A 27770-nucleotide genomic window follows, 5' to 3' on the forward strand; every position below is an offset into this window, starting at 1 on the left:
TAAATAATTTATCTTATAACAATGTACCAGGAATATTTCAGCGTTAATTATCCTCATTAACACATGAGGAATCTGAGGGTTAGGGAGTCTAAAGAACCTATCTGAGATTCCATAGATAGTTAGCTGCACATCCCAAAACAAGCCCCAGCCATGGGGTCAGGTGCTTTACCGCAAACAATTCTGTGCAGTGGCAATGAAAGAAATATTCCTGGTAAGAAGCTGAGTAGTAAAGAGAATAATCGCACATCAATGACAAGAGTGGCCCTCCTGAGTGTCACCTCAAGCCCCAGCTGCAGTTCTTCACCTCAGATCTTCAGTGGGACATTCAGCCACCATGTGCTCATGTACTTTTCTCAAATCACCTTTTCATTGTTTTTCTATTACAGTTGTCTCAGTTTTTCCTCCTTTGCTCTCCTCCATCCACCCCACTCTCCCCCACCCCACCTCCCGCTCCCAATATTTTTTCTTTATATACTTGATAATTTTTGACCAATTAGCTCTGGAGACTAAATGTATATACAGGGTGGGCAAAAGTAAGTTTACTGTTGTTTGTATGGAAAATAATGCAGTAAGTAATAAATAGTAATACCAAAGTAAATTATTTTGTGTACTCCCAACTCTAAACCTACTTTTGCCTACCCCTGTATATAGAGGTTAATTGATATTTTTGATAGGTCGAGGTAACCAAAATCTTTTCATATGATCTCAAGCCTCAGAAAATCAACTGGAAGTGGTGGAGCCAATTTAAAATAAATTAATTTTCCAAAGGTTGAATCCAAGAGAGAATTCATGCTTTGCCTTGAACCAAAGCTGGAGAAGCAAATACAATTCACAAAGGGGCTCAGTGAGCCACAACATTAGGGACTAATTTTCATTTTGGAATAAATGGTTTGCTCTCTTTACTCAATTCCTGATCCAACTGAGAGTAGGCTTTTTTTTTTTTCCTTTTTTTTTTGGTGGGGGGTGGAGGGGGAATGCTTTGGTAGCCAAAACATTTCTGGAAACTATGGGAAGAATGAATTTCATAAGTGGAATTTTTGAATACTAACAGGCAGCATGAAAGCCCTGGGAATTCAAAGATCAAGGGGGGAAACTGAATTTATGGTGGAGGCAGGAATGGAAATCTCTTCACTTTTTTACTTAGCTTTGCAGAGAACACACTGGAGATGTGACTGTATCTCAGAAACCTCAGAACTTCCCTACTGATATAATGGCTATTTCCTTGAGGGAAAAGAGGAGAGAGAGGGTGGGGCAAGAATTTGAGCTGAATATCTGAGATGGAGGGGAAGGGCCACTCGGTTTTGATCTGGATCCATTTTTGGTTGTAAGCTATCTCTGCTGAGAAAGTCTTCTCTCCTTACACTGGAGTAGATTGGAAATTGAGTGTCCCAAAGGTGATTTTCTTTTTACCCCATGAAGTTCTGCCTTTAATAACTTTGATTTTCTTCTTTAAAAAAAATCTTCCTCTTAAGTGCTTTTTTTTTTAAGACTATGGGAAACCATTTTTTAGCTATATAGCCTTCTCATGAGAGAACCTGTCACCTCCACCCAATTCAGGATTTCTGGCAATAAATGCAGGGTTTCAAGTGTATGGAATCTCGTTCGTTTAACAGTCTAACATTGAGAGTCTTTGTGGCTTAATCTTGAATTTATTAGATTCGAAGTAACTAACCACTCCTTTCCTTTCTCGGGTGGAGAGGAAGAATATAGACCATCAGGTCAAATGATTCTTCAGGCTGAATGAACAGTTGTATGAAGAGACATTAAAAGGGAGACACAAAGAATTCTTTTCAGAACGAACATTTATTTCAAACTGGAGCAGGGATTATGGGATTTTTAGCCTTCCCCTCACATGGAAGGGCATCTGGCTGGGATGTGAGATTTATTGTCATGGTGCTTCACCGTGAAGAGCAGATTGGTTTTGTGAAGACTACTTAACTGTTCTGGATTTCACTGAATCAGTTAACACATGTGTCAAACAGGATTATGGGTATGATCATTTAGATCCAGTTGCTTTGAACTGTATTTCTGTTCTTCCAAAAGCTTTGAGACTACCTGCCTCAAGGAACAAAGCAATGCCATCGATAAGTGAATGGCTGTTACCTGACACATCTTCAATTTTTACAAAGTTAGATATTGGGTTCTAATGCCATTGAACTCCAGCGCTGAAAGGAGCTTCGTGATCATTTGGTTTTTCTACCCACATGTGTTGATGAGAGAAGTAGAGTAGCATTATTTGGCTTGCTGAACAAACACAAATAGGAAGTTCTTTCCATTTTACTATTAAAGATGTTTAAAAGTCCACTACTTTAAATATATACTTTGTCGGAAATATTTTAATTTTCGTTGTGGATGAGCATTTCCTTTCCACTGGGCTGTAAGATCTATGAGAGCGGAATTTGTTGTCAGTCTTTGTGGCGCGCGCAGAGTGCCTGGTGATCTTAGATGAGTCAGCATTCACCTTCAAAACTCAAATTTTATGTGAGTAGTGACTCACTTTCTTGTGCTAGAAATGAGAAAGTATTCTAAGTAAAGTTATTAACTATATGTGGGAAATACACAATTTTCCCAGTGACTTTTGGTTGGGAAGTTGTTGATGAAACTCTGGACACACTCTTGAGAAAAATGCACACATCCATACAAACATATGAAAATATCATGTGGTTTATAGGGTTTGGGATTTTCAGAAACATTCTGATGCTCTGTAATGGTTTATTGATCATGGGTCATAAACAACTCTGTCATCAATTAAAATGCATCACATGTATAATTTTGAGATTTCAGAAAAAAATCAGTTTGTAGATTTTCCAAGAGTGTTTTGCTAGAACACGAGTGGGGATTTGAGGGTCTGGGTGACTGAATGAGCTTAGAAACAGAGAACAAGGTGACAGGACAGTGAATTGCTGAAAGAACAGTCAGGAGTTACTGTGGATTAAGGTTTAGGTAGGCAGAACAAAGAGTGCATTTACGGCGGAGTTAAATGCTGCTGTCGTCGGAGGAGAGGTGGGGCTGCTTGAGTAAGAGCAGCACAGGCCTCCTCGGAGAGGCACGTGAGAAGCAACATACTCACCCAATGGGGAAAAAAACCCCCGACAGAGTTCTTGTTCAAAAGGATTATAAACTTTGGAGAGTCATTAAAAATCGCCTGAGAGTTGCCATTTAGAAGAAGGAAAAATAAAACTCTGAAATATATTGCCAAATTATTAGTGTTTAATTTTCATGAGTTTGTGGCCTCCAGAGCCAGTACTCATTTCTGATTCCTGAATTCCTGGGAGTGTGTTAGCTCTAGGTGTTAAGATGCAGGCTCTTAATTTAACCTTTTTTCCCCCGCCTTGGCTTTAGCTGATGATCCCGTGGAAACAAAAATCACTTTGCTTAGTTTGGCAGAAATGCAAGAGAGATAAGCTGCTTGGGGAAGAGGGAACCTGTTCCAATGCCTGTCCCAAGGTCTTTTCAAAATGTGTGCGTCAGCCTGAGAAATTTTCATATGTAATGCCTAAGTCTAATTATTTAGTTTGGCTACAAAGGATTGGCAAAGCATGCTTTAATCATTTTGATGCTAACATTGTCACAAGGCAACATTAAATCATTTTGAAATGATAATACATCAGGTTAGTCACTATTTTTGCAGCTGTTCTTCTTTGTCAAATTTGTTTGAAACTGAACCCAATAGAATTTGTTATGCTAAAGGAAAATAAAGCAAAAGACTGTCAACTTTATATTTCTTTTCCTCACTGTATAAGTAGAAACAAAAAATGAGATGCAACATTCTGAAACATCCTCCTCCTCCTATCGGCATTGCCCTAATTTAGGAATCATCATCTATCAGAGAATTCTGGGTAGTTTCCCTGCCCCCACCTTTCCTGATTCTCATCCATCCTGAACACTACAGCCAGAATTATTCTCTGACACTCAGTTATAGTCTTTGTCATTTTTCTGCCTAAAATATTTCAGTGGCTTCCAGTTACTACATCATAACCAATTCCCCAGTCTGCCATCTTGGGCTGCGATTACCTGGAGGCTGCCTTATGTCCATCCTGTGTCTCACTGATTCTGCATATTCTGTCTGTGCCGGCATGTCAAACTGCTGCAGTTCTACAAATATTTATGAAGTACTTAATTTCTCTCAGACTCCAAGCTAGGGGCTGGGGATTCAAAGTTAATCTTACAACATGGCCTTTGCCCCAAAGGAACTCACATTCTAGCGTAGGAGAAATATTAAAAATACAGTGTATACCTACAACATATGGTGATATATGTACACTCTTGTACATTGTAGTGTCGTTCTGCCTGGAATGTAATTTTCTTTACATCTTTCCTGTAAGGCTTCTATAGGTCTTTCAAGGCCATTCTCAAATATCACTTTCTTTTGTAAGATGATGCACTCTTAATTACTAAAAATATTTAGTGATGTTTTGTATATACTCCTATTGGAAGTTTTATTTCACTTGTGTTGCATTTTATATACATATCTATTTGCTTACTGATCTGTGAGCTCCTTGAAACAGGACTTAGTCATCATCCCACAACTCAAGTATGCGCCCAGTACCTAACATGTACTAGATTCTAATACATGTTTGTGGACTGAATAGCCTTTTACTATTATCCCCATATTATAAAAATAGTGATGTTCTAATCTCCATAAGCAAAATTTAATGGATGATGAGATAATATTTTTCTTTAATAGAACTTTTCTTTATTTGGTCCAAATGGGAGTTTAATAATTATGTTCAAAGTAACAGTTAATATTTATTGAACTTTTCCTGTCTTCAAGGCATTGTTCTAAGAGCTTTATATAAATTACCTCATGACAATTATATGAGTTTGAACATATTAGGAATATCTTTTTGCAGATTTTGCGTAGATTTATAAACATACATCATCATCATTATAATGACTCATTGTTACATAGCATTTACTGTGTGCCTGGCTCTGTTCTAATGGTTTATATTTTAACTCATTTATTCTTCACACCTACATTATTTATTATATAGATTTTATTATTATCTCCAGCTTATAGATGAGAAAACTAAGAAATAGAGAAGTTAATTTTCTTGTCCTATCACGCAACCAGAGTTGTGTGGCCATGATGTGATCCAGGTCGTCTGGGCCTCTAGCTCCCACTCTCACTCATCAGACTAACCACATCTCATTTCGTAGTTAACATGCAGTGCATGGTTCAAAATAAGTTGATTATTATCCATGGACATTTGAAATAACGAGGATTTATGTCATATAACCTACTCTCCTCTATTAATTGGGTCAATATATACTCTTGGAAATCCCCTTACATACTCTCCATTTTGCTCATTTCATTCTTTATTAAAAAGGGGAAATCGGTGGGAGGAAGATAGAGAATTGCCTGATTGAATAAAGGTTTGTGTGTAACGGTTTCTGCTGTTAAGAGCTTAGATCATATCTGTCTTATCTATTCTCTCTGTTCCATTCTTCTCTCCTTGGTTCTAATTTATAATAAGTATGGCCCATTTTTTTTATATAACCCTGCAAAAATAGTTTTACTGCATTTGGAAGATGCTAAAACATATTTTTCCATTGTGTCTCTGGTCTGAAAACCTACTAAAGTTTTATTTAGCTTAGTAGGAAAGTATTTAGTAACAGGGGTATCCAACCTTCTGGCATCTCTGCACCACACTGGAAGAAGTATTGTCTAGGGCCACACGTTGAATACATTGAGACATTGAGACATGCAATCACAAAAAAAATCTCATGTTTTAAGTAAATTTATGATTTTATGTTGGGCCACATTCACAGCCATCCTGGGCTGCATGCAGCCCACGGGCCACAGATTGGGCACCCCTGATACAGTTCACACTTTATCCAATGTGCAGAAAGCATGATTCATAAATATTAATAAGGCATTTATGTTTGGTGAAGCTAAATTCAAGAATTCTGATAGTATCATATCTTCAGCATACAGCCTTTCGGGTTGTCAAAACTAAGACAGAATCTATCTTAGTGACTAAAGGAAGTGGCATTTAATCATTGTAAATTAGAAAGGAGAGTGAAGGGAATTCTCAAAAATATGAAATAATAATGAAGCCCATCATTTGTGGATAGAATGTACAGATTTTAAATGTAAGGGACTCAAATATCCCTTTTACAGAGGTTGAAACTGCCATTGATACATTTTAGAAGTATGTTTAGATACCTGTTTCTGAGACCTACCTTTTTATCTTTCTCATCAATTAATAATGAATTACTTGAAATGATTTTGTTATAAAGTCCAGTAACATATAATGGACTTTAATAAGTAATGAACGATATTATTACCTTACTAGTATTTAATACTCTAGAGCTGTAGAAAATTGCAGGGTATGATAAGTACTTGGGGTAAAATCTGGAAAGATTTGGGTTCCTGTAATCCCAGACCTTAAGTTAAATGAGAGTCTGGCCATATCACAATAAAAAAAAAAAAAAAAAATTAGGACCTGTAGACAAGTTGATCAGAAATGGAGACTGACAATGAGGTTTATTATGAGCTTTGCCCAGCACATGGTTTTGTGACTTTAGGGCACGTAGCTAACTTTTCTGGAATGAAATACTTGCATTTATAAAATCAAAATTTGTATGAATTGATTTTCAAGGTCCCACCCTGCTTTAAAATTCTGCTTCCATTATGGGTTTAGGATCATATATCCTTCAGAATCTAGTTTCTTCGACTCAGCCTCTTTGTTTACTTCTTTCTGAATATATGATGTAGGTGCAGTGTAATTTCCCAAACACAGGCAATCAGTCTAAACACCATCAAAAGTAGGCGGGGAAGGAACGCTACGAGTTTTACCACACACTTAGTTTGAGGCTTACTTGGCACATATTGATAGATTTAATCAATTCACAAATATTACTGTAGTTTATTTTATGACTTAAGTAGTTATTTATAACTTAAAGGTGACTAGAGGGTTGTAAAATATTTTGAATTTAATTTCTTTTGTGTCGACATGTTTTATGTTCATTTTAATGTTATCCATTTTGCATAAGTTAAATGTACCAATAAAATAAAGTACAATAATTACATTTATTTCTAAATAAATATGTGCTAAAAACTGTGTGTTGCTTGCATATATCAAAATTGGGGTCCTCATGGTATGTTTATGTATTTATGATGTGGGACAATGTATGTATTGAGGTAAATATTATTGTGTTTATTAAGAATTTTTTCTTTTGCTCTGTTCTTCTTTCACTTTCCCATAGATTTGCTGCTTTCAAATAGCTGTATTCCCTTTCTGGGTTCATCCGAAGGACTGGATTTCCAAACAATTCTGTTAGACGAGGAGAGGGGCAGGCTGCTCCTGGGAGCCAAGGACCACATCTTCCTGCTCAGTCTGGTTGACTTGAACAAAAATTTTAAGAAGGTCAGTTTGTCTATATATAGATGACCGGATGCATTTCTTTTCATCTATTCCCTTCTTTTTCTTTGTTTTGTTGTAAGTGACTCAGTGTCAAATGCAGTAGGTCACATACCTGTCAAAAAGAACATAATGCCTTTGATATATGTTTTAGATTTTTATGGATTTAAGTACATATACATATTCTTTGTTAAGAATGAAGAGTATAATACCATAACCTTTGAAAATATGAATGAAAGGCATGAAAAGTAGTCAATAAATAGTACTACATTATATAATAAAAGTGCAAAGTTTTAGATTGGAAAGCTGGCAAATGAGTTAATCATCAAGTGTTAACATTTATATCCATAGCAATTTTTGTAAATCTATTTTTACTTTCAGTTAACAAATAAGCATACTTAAACTTGATAGTGTGACTCTAGTAGCAATTTAACACCACTCTTTTCTCCACATTCCCATTTTACATCTGAAACAGGTTTCTCTTATGGCTTTATCATGCTCAGAGAGTGAAAATTATTAATGCCTTAACTATGGACACATTAAGAATAGTCTTATCACTAAAGGGAAATATATACTAGTTTATTCAAAATTTAAAAGGCATTGCTGCTGTATCCTACATTTTCAATTAGCACTGTGATACCCCACGTAAGGGTGTCATATCTTATGCCTTATAATTACTAGCTAGTACTTTAGCAAATACCAAAGCCTATGTGAGCAAAGACAGATACCAAGACGAGAAGGGATTAAATGACTGATGAGAAGACATACTACATGAACGATTCTGTATCTATGAAACATCTTTGTTGTTTTTCTTTTTCTTCTTTTCTAGAAGTATTCCAAAAGAAATACTAGGAGTCATTGAAAGTTTTCAGGTTAATAAAGAATTCCTCCCATTTAAAAAAGAGTTGTTTGTAAGTATCTTAGGACTGTGAGGCTTCATTAGCATTCACCCACATGACCACTTCAACTGAACTCTGTAATTTTGAGATGCTTTTAATAACTCAGTATTCGTCATTCAGTTATTTGAACCTTATCGGCACTCAGGGCCTTAGTCTGTACAGGAAAATTATTTATCCACATATGTATTAATATTGCTTAATTAATGTCTGCATTAGAAACATTGGCTTTTGCTTTTTAATCATTTTAACTTTTACCTTTTCCACAGTTTTGACTGAGGTCCACTGAAAGAAAAGGAGTTACTTCTTATGAAAGCTCAGATTTGATAAAGCAATAGCCTTTGAATGCAAACATATATGCATATATTTCATGTAATCTGTATTTCTAGAAGAAAGTGTGGTGGCTACAATAATACCAATAGTTGTTCTTGACTTGTTTAATCCAAACACACTTAGAAGCACATAATTTATTTTTAAATAAATTATTATCTAATAGCCTGGATATCATTTATAGTAGAGTAAAATAAAGGCTTGCTTAGGTGCTAGAATTTGAAAAGCCTGCCATCATTCTCCATTCCATTTATTTTTAAGGGGGTGTTTTCACTTCAGGAATTTTGTTTACGGACTCATACTCCCAGCAGAACCTGTTGGTGGTATCAACTCTCTCTCAGTCATCAGTAAACATCTTAGCAGGGGATGAATCTTTTTTAAGAGCCCAAAGAAAGTCTTACTCAGTTTTGCTGTATTGCTTTAAGAGATACTACAGAGCTAGGAGCACTTTCCCAAGTATGTCTCTGTTTTAGCATAATAGCAAAAAGCAATTCATACTTCTAAGGGAGTTTATTCTTGTGCTATTCTCTGTCTTTAGGGATTGGAAGAAAAAGTCCACTTATCTGAACTGAGTGTATTAGATCATTGCTTAAAATAAATTCTGATAGCACAATTTCCTTTTGTGACTATTTTAAGCAAATCTCTCTTTGGTCATTTTCCATACTTGAAATGTGCTAATATTTAATAAAATAAATATTTATGAAATATTGATTTCTGTCATGATGTTATTGAAATAAATCATTATTAAAACACATTATAACATTAAGGCCTGTACTAGAGATTTTTTGGCTTAACTGATATTTCTTTATATTTTTATAGCTTGTATAATTCATAAAGGGGTTGTGTATGTAAAGGTATGAATTTATGTTTATGTAGGTATCTACCTTTAACATTTATATAAATCACTCCAGTGTTAAAAGGTACTCCACAGCAGCAAGCAAGTGTCAAGATGTAGTACTTTAGCAATGTTTAGACCTACACGGTTTGCATTGGCTCGTTGCCCCTCGGCCAAAATCCAAACTCCTCTGTATAAGAAACCACACATGTTTGGACTCTGAGGGGCTGAAAGATGTCCTTTGTACTCCTTCGAGTGAAAGCAGTATACAACACATAATTGAGTTACGAGTGACTGGTTGGGAATTTTTTTCCTCTGGGAAACTTTTATTTTTTTAAATATTTTTATTGAATTTTTTGGGTGACATTGGTTAATAAAATTATATAGGTTTCAGGTGCAATTCTGTAACACATCATCTGTATACTATATGGTGTGTTCACCACCCAAGTCGAGTCTCCTTTCCTCACCATTTATCCCCCTCTCTGCCCTTTTCTACCTCCCCCTGTTCCCCTCTTGCTCTGGTGATCACCATACCGTTGTCTGTGTCTATAAGGTTTTTCTTTTAATTTTTACTTACTCCCTTCATCTTCCTCACCCTGCTCCTCAAACCCCTGCCCCTCTGGCAGCTGTCAGCCTATTCTTTATCTATGAGTCTGTTTCTATTTTGTTTGTTAGTTTTATTTTGTTCATTAGATTTACATATGAGTGAAATTATGTGGTACTTGTGTTTCTCTGACTGGATTGCTTCACTTACCATAATGCTCTCCAGGTCTATCCATGCTGTCACAAAAGGTAAGATTTCCTTCTTTATTACAGCTGAGTAGTATTCCATTGTGTAAATGTACCACAGTTTTTAACCCACTCATCTACTGATGGGCACTTGGGTTGCTTCTAAATCAAGGCTATTGTAAATAATGCTGTAATGAACACAGGGGTGCATAGATTATTCTAAATTGGTGTTTCGAGTTTCTCAGGATATATTCTCAGAAGTAAAATTGCTGGGTCAAAAGGCAGTTCTGTTTTTATTTTTACGTCTCCAAATCCTTGCAAGCACTTGTTTGTTTGATGATAGTCATTCTGCTAGGTATGAGGTGATATCTCATTGTGGTTTTAATATTCATTTCCCTGATGATTTGTGATGTTGAGCATTTTGACATATGTCTGTTGACCATCTAAATGTCCTCTTTAGGGAAGTGTCTATTCAGGCCCTTAGCCCATTTTTTTAAATTATATTTTTTTGGTGTTGAGTTGTATCAGTACTTTTTAAAATTTTTTATTATTTTGTTTCATTTTCCCTTAATTGAATTTATCAGGGTGACATTGTTTCACAAAACCATACAGTTCATCATCTGCACACTGCATTGTGCACCCATTGCCACAAGCCGTCTCTTTCCATCCCCTTTTTTCCCACATCCTCCTAGCACCCACCCCCCCTCACTGTGCCTATCACCATACTGTTGTCTGTATTTATGCATTATGTACATATGTTTTTTAGCTAAGGTTTTCACCTTCTTTCATCCAGTCTGCCCACCCATCTCACCTCTTACAGTTTTCAGTCTGTTCCATATGTCCCTGCCCCTGTTTCTATTTTTTTCATGAATTTATTTTGTTCATTAGAGTCTACATATAAGTGTGATCATATGGTATTTGTCTTTCTCTGATTGGCCTATTTCACTTAGCACACTACTTTCCAGGTTCATCCATGCTGTCTCAAAAGGCAAGGCTTCCTTCTTTTTTTGTGGCCATGTAGTAATCCGTTATGTAAATGTAACACAGCTCTTCTTATCCATTCATCTACCGATGGGCACTTGGGTTGTTTCCAGATGTTAACCATTGCAAATAATGCCACAGTGAACATAGCGGTGTGTATATTCTTTTGAATTAGAATTTCAGGATTCTTAGGATATATTCCCGGAAGTGGGATCTCTGGGTCAAAAAGCAGTTCCATTTTTAATTTTCTGAGAAAACTTCGTGTTTTCTACAATGGCTGCACTGATCTGCGTTCCCGTCAACAATGCAGGGTTCCTCTTCCTCCATATCCTTTCTAGCACTAGTTGTTGATTTCTTGGTGATAGCCATTCTGACAGGTGTGAAGTGGTATCTCAGTTGGGTTTCAATTTGCATTTCTCTGAAGATTAGTGACATAGAGCAGTTTTTCATATGCCTATTGGTCATCTTTATATCCTTTTTGGAGAAGTGTCTATTCAGGTCTCTTTTCCCCATTTTTAATTGGATTCTTTGTCTTGGTGGTGTTGAGTTGTATAAGTTCTTTATAAATTTTGAATGTTAGCCCCTTATAAGATACATCTTTGTCAAATATGTTCTTCCACTCAGTGGGTTGTCTTTTCATTTTGTTAATGGTTTTCTTTGCTGTGTAAAAACTTTTGGTTTGATGTAGTCCCATTTTTTTTAAATTTTGTTTCCCTTGCCCAAGGGCATATATCAGAAAAAAAAATTGCTAAGACAAATGTTTGAGATTTTACTGACTACATTTTCTTCTAGAATTTTTACGGTTTCAAGTGTAACATTTTATTTTTTAATGAATTTGAGTTCATTTTTGAGTATTGTGTAAGAAGGTGGTCTAGATTCATTTGCACATTATCTGTCCAATTTTCCCAACATCATTTATTGAATATATTGCTTTACCCCATTGTATGTTCTTTCCTCTTTTGCCCAATATTAATTGACCATAAAGGCATGGTTTTATGTCTGGGTTTTTAATTTTGTCCCATAGATCCATATGTCTGTTTTTATGCAAGTACCAGCTGTTTTTTTTATTGTTGTGCAATTACAGTTGTCCTCATTTCCTCCCATTACTCTCCCCTGCCCTACCCACCCCTAGCTCCCACATTCAACGCCCCCCACCCTGTTGTCTTTGTCCCTGGGTCTATTATACATGTTCCTTGATGACCCTTCCCTTTCTTTGCCCCGTTATCCCCCCTCCCCTCTCTTCTGGTTACTGTCAGTTTGTTCTTTATTGCTATGTCTCTGGTTATATTTTGCTCACATGTTTGCTTTGTTGACTAGGTTCCACTTATAGGTGAGATCACATGGTATTTGTCTTTTACTGCCTGGGTTATTTCACTTAGCATAATGCTCTCTAGTTCCATCCATGCTGTTGTAAAATGTGGAGTTTCTTCTTCTTTTCTGCTGTGTACAGAGAGATGCAAATTAAAACCACAATGAGATCACTTCACACCTGGTCAGAGTGGCTATCATAAACAAATCAACAAACAACAAGTGCTAGAGATGCTGTGGAGAAAGGGGATCCCTAGTACACTGTTGGTGGGAATGCAAACTGGTACAGCCACTGTAGAAAACAGTATGGAATTTCCTCAGAAAAGTAAAAATGGAAATGCCTTTTGACCCAGCAATTCCACTGCTAAGATTGTACCTTAAGAATCCTGAAATACCAATTCAAAAGAACCTATGTACCCCAATGTTCATAGCAGCACAATTTACAATAGCCAAGTGCAGGAAACAACCTAAGTGCCCATCAGTAAATGAGTGGATCAAAAAACTGTGGTACATTTACAAGTATCAGCTGTTTTGATTACTGTGGCCTTGTAGTACAGTTTGATATCAGGTAGCATGATACTTCCAATTTTGTTCTCTCTCAAGCTTGCTATTGCTATTCATGGTCTTCTGTGGTTCCATATAAGTTTTGGGAATACTGGTTCTAGGTCTGTGCAATATGCCATTGGTATCTTGATAGGAATTGCATTGAATCTATAGATTGCATTGGGTAGTATGGATATTTTAAAATGTTAATTCTTCCATGAACATGGTATATACTTCCTTTTACTTGTATCTTTCTTCAGGGTCTTACAATTTTCTGAATACAGGTCTTTTACATCCTTTATATATGAGGCAATAGTGAATGGGATTTTCTTAGTTTCCCTTTCTGATAATTCATTATTTGTGTATAAAAATGCAACTGATTTCTGGATATTTGTTTTGTATCCTGCTACTTTACTGAATTCATTTATCAGTTCTATTAGTATTTGGCAGGAATTTTTAGGGTTCTTTATGTACAATATCGTGTCATCTGCAAATAATGGCACTTCTACTTCTTCCTTTCCAATTTAGGTTCCTTTCATTTCTTCTTGTTGTCTGATTGCTGACTGCTACGGCTATGACTTCCAATGATGTTCACTAGATTGATATATGTTTAAATTAGTGCCAGTGCTGGGCCTGAGACCACTCATCAAAATACCCTGGGTATACCAAGTATAGATGCCACCTACTGTGTGCTTCACACTTTTGTCTTGGGGCAGGGTCTCAGGGAGTCGTTGGAGTGAGGTCAGAATAGTTTAATAGGTCCAAACAGACCAAGATATGGCCGTGTGAAGAGAAAGCTCTGCTCTGCTCGGACGCTCATATCCTAGGGCCCCACAGTTCAGTCTGTTCCCAGATTCTGCTGCTAGGAGCCAGAGCTCAACAAGGTGGGGCCTCCAAGGGTTGGGAGGATGGGGGCTAGTGGATCTCCTCTGAGGTGTAGGTGCTGGTCAGGCTTAGGGAAAGGTGGGTGTTGTGGCTGCTACCCCAGGGTTACACAGTTCAGTCTGTCCTGGATTTGTCCAGTCCTAGGCAGGGCAGAGCAACCAAGAGTAAGCCGCAAAGGGGTTGGGTCCGCAGAAACCCATAGGATGGGGCTAGCATATCTCCCGTGAGGAGGAAACACCACTTAGGTTCACAGGAAGGTAGGGATGACCCCCACCAAAAGCTGCAAAACTTAGTCACTGACACCTCCTGGGTCTGCCCAGACTTCTACACTCTGGACAATGTAACTGACTCCTTACCAGGAGATATGTTCTCCAGGGTTGGGTGAGAGGGAATCCAGAGGTTGTAGCTGTTGTTTTTCCCCAGGCTGATGCCCCATGGAGGGGAGTGCTCCCGCCAAGAAAGAGGGTATCTTCAGTATGGGAGAGTGACTCAGCACAGGGATCCTGGTGGCTGTCTTTTCATTTCTCTCCCCAGAGTCACAAACCCCAGATTTTCCTCACACAAGTCTAGTCTATTCGGTGCTCCCTCCATTGGAGCCCAGAGTGGCTACAAACAAAATTTTCTTCATTGGCCCTTTAAGAGGGTGCCTATGTCTCTAGTAGACTCATGCCTCTATTTGACAGACAGAATCCTCATTGATTTTCACAGGCGGATGTTATGTGGGTGTCCCTTCCCAGCTTTGCCGCTTCTGACTGGGGAGCCCAGCTTGGGATTGAGACCACGTGCTTCTCAGGGGAAACCCTCCACAGCTGAGATGTCTCTCTGGAACCTCAGCCACCCATCCATGGGAGTGGGACCAGCTCTTTTCGTGGCTCTGTGCTTCCCACCAGTCTCGACACCGTTTCTTCTGTAAATCCTTGGTTATAAGACTTGTTTTTTTCTTTTAGCTAGTCTTCAGTTGGTTATTCAAAATGATTATTTCTTCTGGGAAATAAAAAATACATAGAACATATTCAATTAAAGTATTAAAATTCAGGATATATGTTTATTTAAAGTTTTTGTACAGACAGGCCTTGTGCCTATTGAAAAGTAACCAGTATTATTTCATATTGACCAGAAGCCTTTAGTGGGGAATGGCCGTAAATAATAGAAAAGTTGTGTGCAAATCTAATTTAGTAATAAATATTTAGTGATGCCCTTCATATTATCTTTACTCTGTTCAGAATAGATTTTGAGTCTTCTACGATGGTTGTCCCAGTCTGTGCTTAATAAACTTTGATGGATAATTACTGTAGAAGAAGAAAGTCAAAACCAGACCTTTAGGATATTTTCACAATCTACAGAGTAAAAATTAAGTACACTTCTTTTATTTTTTTAACTCTCTGACATTTAGATAAGAAAATAAGATTTTGATCTTTATTTTGAGTGGAAGGACTATTTATATAGGGACTTAATAGACTTAAGAGTAAGTATAAGCATATGTCATAGGAGATATGATACTTCACAATTTAAGAGGGTTTTCTAAACTTGATCTGTAAGGCCACTCTTAGTGAAGCAATGCTCTGTGGATTTCTCTCTAGAAAAGAACATGCACATTTGGGACAAATATATACATTTATTTGACATACCCTTCCCTCAACCCTAGACCAAAATGGAGCCATTAGAACCGGCCAAAAGAGATTGCATTCCGAGGGTAAGACACAGATGTGGGTCTGCATTTACCATCCCCAACCATTTTGTTTCTATGTTGAATTCCCCCAGAGGCTAACTATGGGACTTAAAGGATATTTTTAATGTGGTGGTCTCGGGATCAACACATGTGAAGGGTCGCTAAGGAAATAGTATTAGACAAAGGGATACTGAGCTGGGATGCAGTTCCAACAACAGCTTCAGTTGACAGCCCAGCTGATAAGGTGGAAAGCCTTTCAATATTGTCCTCTAGCGTAAGTGATAATACTGTTATTTAGCTGCATTTATCTTGTAAAAGAGAATCTCCACTTTTCTCCCTATCTAATCTATTTACCATGACCATCAGTATTATTTTTTTTAAAAAAAGAAATACCTTATCATATTTCTTACCAGTTTATACACTTCTGGCAGTTCTTGATTTCTGAGGAAATTGAATGAACTCCAGATTTCTATTGACTTTAAAAACTCTTCCCAACACATTTTCACCCTATTTTTTTTAAGATTTTATTTGTTTGTTTTTAAAGAGAGGGGAAGAGAGAGAGAAAGAGAGGGAGGGAAACAACATGCAAGAGAAATATTGATGGGTTGCCTCTTGCAAGTCCCCAGTCAGGGGCCTGGCCTGCAACCCAGGCATGGGCCCTGACCAGAAATCAAACAAGTGACATTTTGGTTCGCAGGCTGGTGCTCAACTCATTGAGCCATACCAGGGCAGGGCCACACTCTGATTTTATCCAGTGTCCCTCGTTCCCTCACTCACACTTTATGGAGATTGTACTACTAGCGGCTTAATGAAAAAAGTTGTCAAGGATGCAGCACTTTAGGGCTCATCTGCTATTCTTGATGTTGGCTTGTCCTTAGGTTGGTTGCAAGATGGCTGGGACAGTTTCATGGATCACATACAGAAAAGGAAATGCAAAGGGAGGAAAGACCATCATTTATTATGTCTCTTTCTTAGGAGCAAAGAAACCTTTCATAGAACCCTCCTTCACATCACATTGGCCAGAAAAACATGAATTCAAATTCTTAAACTCAAAAGACGGGTTAGGTAACTACAATTTGCTTTCATCAATCGATTACCGTAGATGGAAGAAATGTTCAGGAGTCAATCCCATTGATCACCACACTTAGAGGGAATAGAAAACAGGCTTCCTGAAAAATGTAATTTACTTAGGGGACTGATTTTTCTCATTAACATAAATTACCTGAGGCAAACATAAAACATTTTCTCAGCCAGTCAAAAAGAAGAGTGTATATTGTCTATTTGGAGAGAATTATCGAGATTAGCTAGTATTATCAGTAAGGGTTTATTTTTCTTTCAGAAGATAGCCTTGGAAAGTATTTAGTGCAAGTAAAAGTCCTTGAAATAATTTACTTTTCTCCACCCTGCTTGGTAAAAATAAAAAAAAAAAATCTGCTAACCTTTACGAATACTTCTCTTGCTTATGTAAGAGTTTATTTGCCTTGATAACAGTACTTGGTTATTTTTGTGCAATCTGAACTTTACAAAATCTAGTCTGCTGCAGATCTCTTAAACTTTGCTGTTTCCTGTACATTTTCTCCCTTCATATAACTGTTGTTGGGAGTGACATTGCTGGGAGGGAGTAGATTACAATTTGACTCAAAATGTTAAAGACATCATCATTATTCTGGTAACAGTATTTAGCATTTTACACTAAATATTAAATATATAAGAGAACATATTTTTTAAAGTTTTTAAAAAGATTTTATTTATTTACTTTTAGACAGAGGGGAAGGGAGGGAGAAAGAGAGGAAGAGAAATTTCAGTGTATGGTTGTCTCTCACATGCATTGCACTGGGGAACTTGGCCTGCAACCCAGGCATGTGCCCAGACTGGGAATCGAACCAGCAACCCTTTGGTTCATAGGCCGGCACTCAATCCACTGAGCCATACCAGCCAGGGGCATATTTTAAAAAATTTACATAAGTAAATATGGGTTAAGCAGTATTGACTATATTTCCCAGCAGAATTATGTTTAAAATAATGCTACTTTTTTAAAGTATATTTTATTGATGTGCTATTACATTTGTCCCATTATTTTCTCCCCTTTATTCCCCTCCACTCTGTACCCCCATCCCAGTAGCATCCCCCCCCCTTAGTTCATGTCTATGGGTCATACATATAAGTTCTTTGACTTCTCATTCCCTATACTATTCTTAAGTTCCTCCTGTCTATTTTGTACCTACCATTTATGCTTCTTATTCCCTGTACCTTTTCCCCCATTCTTCCTCCTCTCACTCCCTACTGATACCCTCCGTGTAATCTCCATATCTGTGAATTTGTTTCTGTTGTAGTTGTTTGCTTAGTTTGTTTTTGTTTTTGTTTTTTTAGGTTTGGTTGTTGATAGCTGTGTTTGTTGTCATTTTACTCTTCATATTTTTGATCATCTTCTTTTTCGTAGATAAGTTCCTTTAACATTTAATATAAGGGCTTGGTGATGATGAACTCCTTTAACTTGGCCTTATCTGGGAAGCATTTTATTTGCCTTTCTATTCTAAATAATTGTTTTGCTGGATAGAGTCATCTTGGATGTAGGTCCTTGCCTTTCATGATTTTGAATACTTTACAGCCCCTTCTCACCTGCAAGGTTTCTTTTGAGAAAGGAGCTGATAGTCTTATGGGAACTCATTTACATGTAACTCTTTCCTTTTCTTTTGCTGCTTTTAAGATTCTCTTGTTATCTTTAATCTTGGGTAATGTAATTATGATGTGCTTTGGTGTGTGCTTCCTTGGGTTCAACTTCTCTGGGTCTCTCTGAGCTTCCTGGATTTCCTGGAATTCTATTTCCTTTGCCAGATTGGGGAAATTCTCCTTCATTGTTTGTTCAAATAAGTTTTAAATTTCTTATTCTTCCTCTTCTCCTTCTTGTACCCCTATGATTTGGATGTTGAAACGTTTAAAGTTGTCGCAGAGGTTCCTGAACCTCTCCTCATTTTTTTGAATTCTTGTTTCTTCATTCTGTTCTTGTTGAATGTTTATTTCTTCCTTGTTCTCCAAATTGTTGATTCGAGCCCCAGTTTCCTTCCCTTCACTGTTGGTTCCCTGTATATTTTGCTTTATTTCACTTTGCATAGCCTTCACTTTTTCCTTAATTTTGCAACCATACTCAACCATTTCTGTGAGCATCCTGACTATCAGTATTTTGAACTCTGCATCTGATAGGTTGGCTATCTCTTCATTGCTTAGTTCTGTTTTTGGAGTTTTGATCTGTTCTTCATTTGTGCCATATTTTTGGCTCAGCATGCCTGTTACATAGTAAGGAGCAGAGCCTTAAGTATTCACCAGGGCAACCCACATCGCTGCTTTGTGGTGCTTTATGTGGGAGAGGGGGCAGAGATGGAACAATGCTGCTTGCTCGGATCTCAGCTGACTTTTAGTCACTTCCCCTGCTACCCACAAGCAAATTGGGCCCTTCTGGTGCTGATTCCCAGGTAGGTGGGTTGTGTACATTCTAGGACCCTGTGGGTCTCTCCAATGAACTCTTCTGTGAAGCTGGGAGTTTCTCCTGCCACTGAAACCCCCACTGGTTTTTACAACCAGAGGTTTTGAGACTTTATTTCCCTGTGCTGGAACCCTGGGTTGCGTGGTCTTTCTTGTTCTCTAGTTGTTCCTTCCAATTTATCTGCATGCAAACAGGGGACTTCCTGCTCTGCTAGCCACTGCTTTGCCTGGTCCACCAGCCTCTGCCTTTCTCGCCTCAGTCTTCTAGCAGCTGCATTGCCTTGTCTTCTCTCCACTCTGGCTGCCCGTCTCCGCCATTCCTACCAGTCTGGATGAATGTTTCTTCTTTAATTCCTTGGTTGTCAGACTTCCATACAGTTCTATTTTTTGGGAGTTCTGGTTATTTTTTCTCTTTAAATTTGTTATTGTCCTTCTTTTGGTTGTGGGAGGAGGCAAAGTGTGTCCCTTATACCTCCATCTTGGCCAGAAGTCTAAAATAATATTGCTTTGATTGATTTGGATTTGTCAGTCTCTGAAGTTGGAATCGAATATATGCATTAGTAGAATTAAAACTTAGAATATTTATTTAGTGACTGAACTTTCAATAACTTGTTTTCTTTTGTTCTACTTTAGTCGGGGTTTTTTTTCATTTTTTTCATTAAAAAACCACTTGAGTATCTATTGTTGGCACTAAGAACATTATAATAGAATATAAAACTCAGATTTTGTCATTGCTCATGCTCTAGTTAGGAGATAAGGCATAACACAGTTAAATGAGTTAGAAAACAAGTCAAAAAATATTTAAATATCCAAAATAATGAGGTCAGTCACATATTGTAGGAAGTCAGGGACCAGGGGTTGAAAAATCATGTGTTGCACATGAGACTTAAACTGCTTCAAAATTAGTTGTCCTAGTTAACTAGTTAATTAAAAATGAATTGCATTTGGAGTTGGAACTTGAGGTGTATTGTTTTCTTATTCAGTTAGGATGGGAAAAAAACATATTTGAGAAATGGAGTACAAGAGATTCATTTCTCCCCTCTGTGTGTATATTTCTCATAGATTAAGTGAGAAAATGGTTAATCTTTTTTGTCTCATGGCACACATAAACTAATTACTAAAATTCTGTAGCACACCCAAAATATATAGTATAGTTTTTGCTGATCTGACAAAAATAGGTATAATTTTGAGTGATTTATAGTGAATGGCTATTATGTTGTATTGTTTTGTGTTTTTTTTTTTTTAAATTTGAGAATCTAATGGAAAAGAGGTCAATGCCCTTGACTAGTCATTGCATGTTTTAAAAATTCTCGAGGCACACCAATGTGCCTCTTGCAGCACGCCAGTTGAAAATCGCTGGCTTATGTTAAAGAAACTAGATTTCCCTGCCGTCGCCTTTAATATCCTATTGCATCTGTAGGGCCAGAGGGAATATATATAAAAAATCATTTTAATAGTCCTTAAAAAAGGTTCAAATGTAGATGGACATCCATTTATCACTCATTAATAAGTGATGCATGAGAAACCTGTTCAGGGCAGACTTTGTAATAATGAAAATGTTTGACATTTGTACAATGTGGTTTAAGGACCTATGATTTCTAAACAAATGATTTTAAACTACATGCCATCTGTCACTGTGACTACAAGTGAACATTCTCCACTTCAGCCAGCCTTGAGTAGTCCTAGCAATCATTCATATAAAATCCAGGTCCCTCTCTTTGTAAACTTCAGGAGTAATATATATAGCTGAAAGTCTCTACCTCTTTTTTTTTTTAATGGAGTCATCACTGACAGAAAAAAAAAAAATGTCCAGTATTCTCTTGTTTGGTTAAGTTATTTAGTTGAGCTTCTGAGTTAATGAATTGTTGGGATCCTTCCATCTGAAAATGTTACTCATTTTGGAACCAGTTCAAGCCATGCGTGGATGGAATGAGTCTCTAAACCAGGATGTAAGCAAACAGGTCAGAAAGAGAATGATTTATTAAACTAAGCACTGCTTTTGTATCTATTTTATTCAAACATTTGTTCTTGGTTTTCTTTCCTTTTTCTTCTCTTTCTCTTATTTTTTTGCCAAGTGGGGTATAGAGGCAGATGAGTAGGCCATTGAGAAATAAACTTACTTGGAGACTGCAAATTTTACTTATTTTGCTTACTAATCTAATAGCAACTGGCATGTCAACTCATGGGGAGTAATAATAAACAACTTTCTTTTACCTCCCAGAGGCCTTTTCAGTTCTTGTCCTGGACCTGTTCAATAACTTCAGCAGGCCCATGACTTTTGAAGTCACCATTTGGTAGTACACTGTTTAGTAATTATCTAGCAACTAAAAAGTCCAGTCTGATGTAATAAAACTTCCAACCTCATTTAAAATCGAGCTTCCTTTCCCTCTACCTTTCCATGCTTGGGGATGCCCTGTGAGGGAGGGCTCCAGTGAAGGGAAATGTTCAGACACTTCTTCTACTTAATGCCCCTCCTCTTCCTCAAGCTTGTTAACCACCACCGTGTATGACCCCTCTAGAGTCAAATCAGGACGAAGGAAGAAGAGAGGAGTTCAGAAAAGTGTCTACTCTACTGTCATTGTCCCAGGGACCTCTCAACTTTCTGGCCTTGTCAGATGTTGAAGGGGGACTTCTTTCATAGGCACCTTTGTGAGGTTTTGGAATTTCTACTTACTGGAGTTCTTGTCCTTGCCCTTCTCTGGATTAGGGTGACTGGCATGTTTTCATTCTTTATCCTGCAACAGATTGCCATTTGTCCATGTGTTAACTTCTGAAGTCTTTTGTCAATTCTCTTGAACAGGACCTAGGTGATCTCATGCCATCCAAGTATTGAGTGAACAGAGCTCCCATCTGTTCTATAGGAAGCCATCACATACATTTTCCTGGACACCCACTGGAAGTTCAGGCTGATACCAATATGGCCATTGAGCCTATTCTTTGTTTTCATTGCAGCTTCTCAGTCTCTCATGCTTTAAACATTAGTCCACAATGTCCGATAAAGTACGTGTTCAACAGCAAGTGCTTCTTAAGGACTCACCAAACCCCTTCCCTGTCACCTACTTCTCACTCTGTGGGATGTAGGACATATGATACATCTGTCTGAGATGAAATATTTTTCTCAAGTTTCCAACTATATTATAGTGTGAACATGGGTGAAAACATCTTAATGATTTTGGGCCACCTACTTTGACAATTTGTGCATCTTGGGCTTTCATCTCATTTTTCTCAGCTAAAACTTCTCTTTTAATATCTCGCTATACTATCTAAGCCATAAAATGAGCACTCGAAAGAACACTTGCCTTACCTCTAAATGTAATGAGTGAGCTCACTATGTATCATTCTTGAGTGTATACCCTGGAATCATAGGAGTAACCAAATGGAGAATTTTAATATTCTCATTAATGTTGTTTACCTTATGGATATTAATAGCCTCGATCAAAACATTTGCAGTTTTATATCATGTTTCCCATGCTTTTCAATAGTATTTCTGCTGGGTTTCAGCAAAGCTAAGCTATAACCAAGCATCTGGATAAAAAGTGTAGGACATGTATTGATCCATTGTTAAATAATCTTCAGAGTTTATCTTCAAGTACCTTACTGTCATTTTTTGGACAATACTTAGTCATCTTCATTCCTTTTTAGTTGATTAAAAGGTTTTCTCTTAAAAGCAATATGTGTGAAAATTAAATATTGCACATAAAATGTTCAAAGAATTGTTATGTTAACTAAGCAAAAGTGAATATTTTTAACTTAGTTCTACCCAACAAAAATCTTTTAGCTAAACTTACAGTGTTGAAGGCAAAAGCAGTGTAATACTTAAATTTGTTTTCTGTGTAAAGTAATTTACATTTGTTTTTAATGTAAAAAATAATAAATGCATGTTTTGGGGGAACAGGTTTTCCCACAGGTTTTAAAATGAAAAACCACATACCAAAGCAACATGTACATTGTATGGGCTACTTAACTCCATGTTTTTATGGACTAACCTGAGACAATTTCATGTCGCCTGGCTAAAATGTAGGTCCTCACATTTCCTTGAGAACTTTACTCTGTTGGTTATTTAACCAAAAATTAATCAGAATTATTTAAAAGGAAACATTGGATAAATTTAAAGGTAAAATGCTTCCGCTAGAATTTGGACACTTTAAGAAAATTGACTATTTTTTTTAAGCAGACTATTTAAAAAGTAATTCTATGTTTACAAATGTGATAGTTTTTTCTTCCACCTAGCAATCATAATGTAATTACTGTAAAATTTTTCTTCTTATTGAACATGAAAACTAAGAAAGCAATTATAGGACTTCCGACCAAGATGGAGGTGTAGGTAGACACACTGTGCCTCCTTGCACAACCAAAAGGACAACAACAAATTTAAAAACAAAAACCAACCAGAACTGACAGAAAATCAAACTGTAAGGAAGCCCAACAACCAAGGAGATAAAGAAGAAACATTCATCCAGACCGGTAGGAGAGGCGGAGATGGGCAGCTGTGCAGAGAGGAATCACAGCAAGGCAGTAGCCGGAGGACCAGGGCAGGCAAGGCTATAGCTGGCAGACCCAGCGAGGTAGTAGCTGGCGGAGCGGGCAGTCCGACATTCGCGCAGATAAACTGGGAGAAACAACTGGGGATCCAGACAGACCAGAAGCCCAGGGAAATAAAGCCTCAAAGCCTCTGAGTGAAAACACCTGTGGGAGTTGAAGTGGCAGTGGGAGAAACTCCCAGCCTCACAGGAGAGTTTGTTGGAGACCCACAGGGGGCTAGAATATACACAAGCCCACCCACCTGGGAATCAGCACCAGAAAGGCCCACTTTGGAGTGACTTAAAACTGGCAGAGAGCAGAGCAAGCAGCACTGTACCCTCTCGACCCCTCCCCCACATACAGTGTCACAATGCAGAGACAGTGTTGTCCCACCCTGGTGGAAGGCTCTCCCCCTTACTATGTAGCAGGCGCACCACGACCAAAAAAAAAAAAAAAAAAAAAAAGCCCCAAATAAAAGAACAGCTCAAAGCTCCAGAAAAAATACAACTAAGCAACAAAGAGATAGCCAACCTATCAGTGCACAGTTCAAAACACTGGTAATCAGGAAGCTCACAAAAATGGTTGAGGATGGTTGCAAATTAGATGAAAAAATGAAGGCTATGCTAAGAGAAACAAAGGAAGATGTACAGGGAACCAACAGTGACAGGAAGGAAACTGGGACTCAAATCAACAGTGTGGACCAGAAGGAAGAAATAAACATTCAACAAGAACAGAATGAAGAAACAAGAATTCAAAGAAATGAGGAGAGGCTTAGGAACTTCCAGGACATCTTTAAATGTTCCAATATCCAAATCATAGGGGTGCCAGAAGGAGAAGAGGAAGAGTAAGAAATTGAAAACTTATTTGAACAAATAATGAAGGAGAATTTCCCCAATCTGGCAAAGGAAATAGACTTCCAGGAAGTCCAGGAAGCTCAGAGAGACCCAGAGAAGTTGGACCCAAGGAGAAACACACCAAGGCACATCATAATTACATTAGCCAAGATTAAAGATAAAGAGAGAATCTTAAAAGCAGCAAGAGAAAAGGAGACAGTTACCTACAAAGGAGTTCCCGTAAGACTGTCAGCTGATTTCTCAAAAGAAACTTTACAGGCAAGAAGGGACTGGAAGGAAGTATTCAAAGTCATGAAAGGCAAGGACATACATCCAAGATAACTCTATGGAGCAAAGCTATCACTTAGAATGGAAGGGCAGATAAAGTGCTTCCCAGATAAGGTCAAGGTAAAGGAGTTCATCACCACCAAGCCCTTATTATATGATATGTTAAAGGGAATTATCTAACAAAAAGAAGATAAAAAATATGAACAGTAAAAGGACAACAAACTCATAGCTATTAACAACCACACCTAAAACAAAAATAAAAACAAAAACAAACTTAGTACACAACTAGAACAGGAGCAGAATCACAGAAATGGAGATCACATGGAGGGTTATCAGTGGGGGAGTGGGGGAGGAGAGAGGGGGAAAAGGTACAGAGAATAAGTAGCATAAATGGTAGGTAGAAAGTAGACAGGAGGAGGTTAAGAATAGCACAGGAAATAATAGAAGCCAAAGAACTTATATATATAACCCATGGACATGAACTAAAGGGGGGGAAATGGGGTCGGATGGGGTTTGAAGGTCAGAGGAGAATAAAGGGGGGGGGATGGGACAACTGCAATAGCATAATCAATAAAATATATTTTTAAAAAAGAAAGCAATTATAAAAATTTGCTTGAAATTCATCAAACTCTGCTCTATTTTAAGGTATTTTTATTAGGAAAATAACTAAGCTAAATGAGTTTATAATTTTAAATATAATAACTTTCAGTGAGTATTTAAATACCCATCTTTGTGTAGCATGAAAGTGACTTTGTTATTTTCCCTTCCTTGAGGAAGTCTGAAACAAGAGGATTTTCATACATGAGGATCCTGTACTTGCTGGGTGTATACTGAGTATAAGCAGAAATGCTTTTTTAAATCAGAATGACCTTCTGACTCAAGTTCATTAACTCACTTCATGGCTGAATAAGACATTCTCATCTAATGCTTTACCCTGTGAGTCTATTAATCAGAGGGAAAGATTCAGAAAAAATACCTTCTTATTTAAAATCAAGTTATTGATAAAAGAACATTGCCACCCTTTTTATTCTTAACTAATACTTGAAATTAGAAAATATAAACACTTGGAAACCATGTGGACATCCCAATAAATTAACTTTGGGTATAAGGCACCCTGCTTAGTTTCATGGTGATTAATCTGTCCCCACTGCCTACGGAGCACATGCTGTCTGGCAGTCACGGCGGTGAAACAATCGCCTCGTTCATGGATGTGCTGGCTCCCCAGCTCGGGCGCCGATGTGCAGGTCCCATCTGGTCACTGTAACAGACCGCCGGGATGTTGTCAGGCTGCTTGTGCGTCTGCCAGGACTCTGACAAGAACCCTGTCTCCGTTTTAAGGGAAACTGTGCAGAGCACTTTGCAGTAATTATCGAATGCTTACTATTGCTTGTGCTACTGTGGCAGGTCTTAAGGATGGTAGGAGAAGCAGCAATGTCCCTTGTCACTCAGGAGCATTGGCCACTAAACTTCAGTGAGTGCTGTACTCCTTTAACAAGGTAATGGTGACTGTCACCTGTATTCCTTACAGTATTTTGCAATCTTGCCACAAGAGTAATTCCTTACAATATTCAAAATTATCTATGCATTTGTAGATTCCTTAAAGTTTCTTTTCATTTATATGTTAATTTCTTTAACTTTCTTGCAATGACAGGATCCCCTATGTTCCTGTCATTCTATTACATGCCAGGAATGTAGTGAGAATATAGAACCATTTAGGCCTCTGTTCTCATGGTGCCTCTAAATTGGAAGGAGGGGAGAAGATCGTTGGAGAAGAGCAAACAAATAAGAAAATATTGCTTAGGGTTAAGTGTTATTTAAAAAATGCAATATTCTTGGAAAATTACTTTAGATTGGTCTTCAAAGAAAGCCTTTCTGGGGAAGCGATGTTAACGTGGACATTCATAGGAAGGATTGTCCAGAAGAGGTCAGATGTATTCCAAACTCATTCTGAGCGTAACACCGAGATAATATTTGCAAGCACCACATTAGCTGCTAACGAGCAGTACAGTGGGGACTTGAACTCACGTCTTTAAATTCCATTGCATTTCACTGATCTTTCTGTCTAGGAGAGATCCCAAACTGAATTTACGTGCAAAAAATAAAGTGGCAGATGGATATGATAAATGCAAATGTATTAGAATTCCATGATGGTTGGTGGAAGAAAACTAAATGTAAAAGAAATTTGGAGCTGAGTCCTAAAAAAGGAAAGTAAGAGGCTACTCTCACCCAAGACTTTATGAAGGAAGCTACATGGGCAGGCCAGACCCCAAACTGGAGAATTTAAATTTCTCATCTGTAAAACTTTCTACCCCAGCCAGTTTCAATTACGCAAGCTTTTCCTTTGGTGCCCCTGTCCTTATTTTTCAATAGTCATTCTCTAAGCTCAGATCTCTTCTAACCCTGTCTCTGTCCTTGGAACCCAGAGTAATCATTGGTTGTTTAAATGCTTGTACTGTAAGACATTTAGAACAACATTTTTCCAACTTCTTTGCAACCATTCAAAAACCTGAATCCTGTTCTTTGATAGAGATGGTCACTTGCATTTTTATGACTCTGAACTTTTTGGGGGTTTAATTAGGCTTTATGAACAAATTGTAACTTCCTCTTTTGTATTCTTATTCAGTTGTTTTGGCATCTTTGAATTAGGCCAAAGGGCATTTGACTGACCTTGCACTTGCAGACTTGAGTCAAATTGCTTTTCCAAAAATGAAACAAAGACCAGATATAATTAGAATTTCCTTAGGATGTTGTTATAAGGCTTTATCACTATTTGAATGTTTCTGTAACTTGCCTAAAATTAAATAATTAAAAATAAATTGCCTGACATTTTCACCTTATCAAATGATAACTGTTAATGGATTATAAAAATTATGAATGAAATAATAATATTTAGGAACATTACAGTATTTTACTGGTGAATTCCTCTTGCCTAAATTTATTCAAAGTGAAGTAGAATGCTTCAACAAACAAAAGAAATGATTTTAGATTTTGGATAAATACAAGCAAATAAAATTAAGATAAGATAACTAGATCAAAGGTTGAAATATGCAGCCCCTCCAGTATATTTTCATCAGAAAATTAATATTAAATATCTATTTGTAAAAA

The 27770-nt window shown here is 37.4% G+C and overlaps 1 protein-coding gene across 1 annotated transcript in view; it reads left to right on the forward strand.

The window, feature by feature from the left end:
• The window catches only part of SEMA3D (semaphorin 3D), a 190439-nt gene that overhangs the window by 79993 nt on the left and 82676 nt on the right, over nt 1-27770 (forward strand). The window contains exon 3 of the mRNA XM_024557567.4: nt 7213-7373. Within this exon, the coding sequence (XP_024413335.2) occupies nt 7213-7373 (161 nt within the window). The remainder of the gene's footprint in view (nt 1-7212; nt 7374-27770) is intronic.

Source organism: Desmodus rotundus, chromosome 6, assembly GCF_022682495.2.
Source record: "Desmodus rotundus isolate HL8 chromosome 6, HLdesRot8A.1, whole genome shotgun sequence".
Taxonomy (NCBI): Eukaryota; Metazoa; Chordata; class Mammalia; order Chiroptera; family Phyllostomidae; genus Desmodus; species Desmodus rotundus.